Consider the following 5000-nt stretch of genomic DNA (forward strand, 5'->3'; position numbering starts at 1 on the left):
GAGGTAGGGTCAGGTGCATTATTGGTGAAATAAGGATATCGTCTGCTTTTCCGTGCGCATATTGAACTTCATTAAATGACGTCATCATATCCTCAAAGCTGATTGGTCAGAGTCATGACGTCACGAAACGCTCAAAATTGATTGGTCGGAGTCATGACGTCATAACAACCACGATGGTGATTGGTCGTGTTAGTGACATCACAGTGATCTCGACGCTGATTGGCTGAGACGGAACTCGAACCTCATTCAAGGGAGACTGGTAAGGTTGAACTATTTTCTCGTATTTTGATAAGTTTTGAGGGAAAATTATGGCAGGAGACTCACCCTAGAGCGAGAATACAAACCGAGAAGTACGCAGGACGGACGTAATTAAGGAAAAGAGGAGGGAACGGCGTGTAAAACGACCCAAAAACAAAGTCACCTGAAGACGACGGATTTAAACCATAAAACAATTATCGTCCCTCCTATTTTCCCCCTTTTTATCCTCCCTTCTCCCTCTCCCTTCTCCCTCTGCCTCAAATAATGAACTCTTCATCACCCCTTCTCACCCTCTTACGTCTCCAGACCCCAGCGGCTGCAAAATATCCGAGTGAAATGACCTCATTGGCCTAAATTAAATCGAATTGACTTTAATTTCCTCTCCTTTTTGTCCTGTTTATTTAATTATTCATTTATTCCGACTTGCGTGTAAAGTTGTTATTTTTTAGCCTGAAAATGGGAGGGATTTAGCGGTTTACTTCCTTTTTGTAGTTGGTTTTGTATATATTTAAAGAAATATATATTTATAATTGAATAATGTATAGGGTTGATAGGCCTATAATTATGATTATGATTATGATGTGAATTATGTGATGTGTATTATTGTATTAACCCTCAAGATAGTGCTTTGTATTCTAGTATCATGATCTATTTGTTTATTAATATTTTGCACTGAATTAACATCTATCTCGTGAGGTGCTTAATACATAAACATATTACTTACTGTTTTTGTCGTGTAGTTTGTATGTAGGTCCAATGTATAATGATTTGGAGATGATTAGCATATATAAAGATTAGGAAGTGATTGGGATATTGCTTGTAATATCGTTATTAGGGTATGTTCCCTCGTTTATGTTGAGGGAGGAGGGTCGTTGGCGTGTCGTGTCATTAATTGAATAATTATCGAACGAGGAGGCAGGAGGAGTCACTAATTAACCTTCGATGGGGAATTAATTGGGAATGTTCAATGTGTTAATTTGATATAATTTGAGGGTTGCTAAGTGCAGGAGTATTTAAATTGTGGGTTACTGTCGTTTTAAATTAATGGGTTGCAGGTTTCTCTAGGGTTTGTCCTTTAAGGAATGTATGATTCTATTAATGTTTTATTGATTGGAATTAGGCCATTAACAGGAGAGCTTTTTGAAATGTATAAATCCTTATTGTAAGTGATCCATAGGATGTGATTAATATATGTATCTCACTTTCTCTCTTTCTCTCCAGGACCCAAATCAAACGAGCGCCCTTGAAGGAAATCTCCGGCAGGACAAGGGACTTCAGGTTCCAAGGACGAGTAACAGAGAGGGGGCGAGACTTCTGAAAACAAAAAAAAAACAACAAAAACAGACAGCCATGCCGCAGCAGGTCTCCCCCTACGCGATCCTGGAGGGGCAGTACGAGCTCCATGAGACCATAGGCTCAGGAGGGTTTGCGAAAGTGAAGGTGGCGACGCACATCCTCAGCGGGGAGAAGGTGGCCATCAAGATCATGGACAAACGGCAGCTTGGGGTACGGGTGGTTGGCTGTGTTGGTTTTGGGGTCTTGTTCTGTTTCTCTGTGTGGGTGAATGGGTGTGTGGGTGTGTGGGTGAATGGGTGAATGGGTGTGTGGGTGAATGGGTGTGTGGGTGAATGGGTGTGAGGGAGAGGAGGAGGCAGTTTAGGGTATGGAATTTTTATCGTTTGTTTGGTGTTCTCATGTATTAAGGGTTGAGTTCCTTTTAATGAGGATACTTTGTTTAGTAAGCTTATAAGCATTAATGAATTATAGAATGTAGTAGGTGTATGAATTTGTTTCTATCTTATACTACATGTCATGCAGTGTATATCTCTCTCCTTATAGTATTATTGATTATAATGAGTTGCTAGTCACAATCTGTGCAAAGCTAAAACTTCCTTAAGGTAATGATCCCAGTTTTAGCAAACTATACCTTTTACAGGATGATCTTCCTCGCATTTACCTAGAGATCGAAGCCATGAAACAGCTGAGCCACCAGCATGTGTGTAAACTCTACCAGGTATTAGAAACAGAGACAAAAATATTTATGGTGCTAGAATACTGCCCAGGTGGAGAGCTTTTTGATTACATAGGTAAGTGCCAAGGGTGTAAGTATTTTGATACCGAGATTTATGCCTTACATGTGTAGCATTTGGTTTGGTTGTCACTGGGAATTAACCAGTTTTGGTTTTGTCTTTCCCCTTGCGTAATGTATCCCTCATTTACTTTTGCCTTTATTGCAGTGGAGAGAGACAGACTAGAGGAGGATGAGGCTAGGCTATTTTTCAGACAAATTGCATCAGCTGTTGCTTACATTCACAGCATGGGGTATGCACACAGAGATCTGAAGCCAGTAAGTAGTCCATAGAAATTGTGCTTTCTTTTATGCTTCAATTATAGGCCTTTAGTTATGTGAATAGAAACAGATAGTGTGTTTTTATTTTACAATGTTGGATTACTCATTACCAAAGCTAGATTAGGGCAATACCTGGTCTTAATTCATTTAATGATACATAGTCAGATTATATTTCAAAGCATAAATGCTATATTATCTTAAACTCATGATTTTGAATTGAAGTAACACTGTACCAGATTTTGTGAATTGTTATACACAAAAATGTATTCTTTGATATGCATAAGCACCTAGGCTCAATGTATCTAAACCCTTTTCTTGCAGGAAAACCTATTGCTGGATGATGACCAGCAATTAAAACTCATTGACTTTGGGTTGTGTGCCAATCCTGCTGGTGGCATGGACCAAAGACTGGCCACCTGTTGTGGCTCCCCTGCTTATGCGGCACCAGAGCTAGTATCAGGCCACCAGTACCTTGGTATGTTCTTGCTGCAGGTTAAGCTGACCCTAAAAATTATGTATTGTTATATATTCCCTGCTTTAAAAGCCCTTTGTTGTGCTGTAAACTAACTGAAAAGACTTTTGTGTGATGACTTTGTATGTTATTCACATGCTTTATTTATTTTTCGTGTATGTAAATTGCCATGATTTAAGTGTTTGGAAAGTGATTTACAATTTGTGAGTGTACATCAATATTCCTATTCTTGTTACAGGTTCTGAAGCTGATATATGGAGTATGGGGGTCCTGTTGTATGCTCTACTCTGTGGTTTTCTCCCCTTTGATGATGAGAACTTGGGTTCTCTTTACAGAAAAATTCAGGTACATTTGCTTAAAAAAGAGAAAAAGTGTGTGTGTGTGTGTGTGTGTGTGTGTGTGTGTGTGTGTGTGTGTGTGTGTGTGTGTGTGTGTGTGTGTGTGTGTGTGTGTGTGTGTGTGTGTGTGTGTGTGTGTGTGTGTGTGTGTGTGTGTGTGTGTCTCTCTCTCTTAGTGTGTGTGTGTGTGTGTGTGTGTGTGTGTGTGTGTGTGTGTGTGTGTGTGTGTGTGTGTGTGTGTGTGTGTGTGTGTGTGTGTGTGTGTGTGTGTGTGTGTGTGTGTGTGTGTGTGTGTGTGTGTGTGTGTGTGTGTGTGTGTCTCTTAGTGTGTGTGTGTCTCTTAGTGTGTGTGTGTCTCTTAGTGTGTGTGTGTCTCTTAGTGTGTGTGTGTCTCTCTCTTAGCGTGTGTGTGTGTGTGTGTGTGTGTGTGTGTGTGTGTGTCTCTTAGTGTGTGTGTGTATGTGTGTCTCTTAGTGTGTGTGTGTGTGTGTGTCTCTCTTAGTGTGTGTGTGTGTGTGTCTCTCTTAGTGTGTGTGTGTGTGTGTCTCTTAGTGTGTGTTTCTCTTAGTGTGTGTGTGTCTCTTAGTGTGTGTGTGTCTCGTAGTGTGTGTGTGTCTCGTAGTGTGTGTGTGTCTCTTAGTGTGTGTGTGTCTCTTAGTGTGTGTGTGTGTGTGTGTGTGTGTGTGTGTGTGTGTGTGTGTGTGTGTCTCTCTCTCTCTTAGTGTGTGTGTGTGTCTCTCTCTCTTAATGTGTGTGTGTGTCTCTCTCTCTCTCTTAGTGTGTGTGTGTGTCTCTCTCTCTCTCTTAGTGTGTGTGTGTGTCTCTCTCTCTTAGTGTGTGTGTGTCTCTCTCTCTCTCTTAGTGTGTGTGTGTGTCTCTCTCTCTCTCTTAGTGTGTGTGTGTGTGTCTCTCTCTCTCTTAGTGTGTGTGTGTGTGTGTCTCTCTTAGTGTGTGTGTGTGTGTGTGTGTGTGTGTGTGTGTGTGTGTGTGTGTGTCTCTCTCTTAGTGTGTGTGTGTGTGTCTCTCTTAGTGTGTGTGTGTGTGTCTCTCTTAGTGTGTGTATGTGTGTCTCACTTAGTGTGTGTGTGTGTGTGTCTCACTTAGTGTGTGTGTGTGTGTCTCTCTCTTAGTGTGTGTGTGTGTGTGTCTCTTAGTGTGTGTGTGTGTGTGTCTCTCTTAGTGTGTGTGTGTGTGTGTGTGTCTCTCTCTTAGTGTGTGTGTGTGTGTGTGTCTCTCTCTTAGTGTGTGTGTGTGTGTGTGTCTCTCTTAGTGTGTGTGTGTGTGTGTGTGTCTCTTAGTGTGTGTGTGTGTGTGTGTCTCTCTTAGTGTGTGTGTGTGTGTGTGTGTGTCTCTTAGTGTGTGTGTGTCTCTTAGTGTGTGTGTGTCTCTTAGTGTGTGTGTGTCTCTTAGTGTGTGTGTGTCTCTTAGTGTGTGTGTGTGTCTCTTAGTGTGTGTGTGTCTCTTAGTGTGTGTGTGTCTCTTAGTGTATGTGTGTGTGTGTGTGTGTGTGTGTGTGTGTGTGTGTGTGTGTGTGTGTGTGTGTGTGTGTGTGTGTGTGTGTCTCTCTCTCTCTCTTAGTGTG

At 41.5% G+C, this 5000-nt stretch overlaps 1 protein-coding gene across 1 annotated transcript in view; it reads left to right on the forward strand.

Moving 5' to 3' along the window:
* The first annotated feature begins 184 nt into the window (after positions 1 to 184).
* LOC125048216 (maternal embryonic leucine zipper kinase-like) overlaps positions 185 to 5000 on the forward strand; it is a 24022-nt gene continuing 19206 nt past the window's right edge. The window contains exons 1-6 of the mRNA XM_047646786.1: positions 185 to 259; positions 1480 to 1764; positions 2195 to 2345; positions 2496 to 2605; positions 2930 to 3083; positions 3319 to 3425. Coding sequence (XP_047502742.1) covers positions 1609 to 1764; positions 2195 to 2345; positions 2496 to 2605; positions 2930 to 3083; positions 3319 to 3425 — 678 coding nt within the window. The 5' untranslated portion in view covers positions 185 to 259; positions 1480 to 1608. The remainder of the gene's footprint in view (positions 260 to 1479; positions 1765 to 2194; positions 2346 to 2495; positions 2606 to 2929; positions 3084 to 3318; positions 3426 to 5000) is intronic.

Source organism: Penaeus chinensis, chromosome 43 (genome assembly GCF_019202785.1).
Source record: "Penaeus chinensis breed Huanghai No. 1 chromosome 43, ASM1920278v2, whole genome shotgun sequence".
Lineage (NCBI taxonomy): Eukaryota > Metazoa > Arthropoda > Malacostraca > Decapoda > Penaeidae > Penaeus > Penaeus chinensis.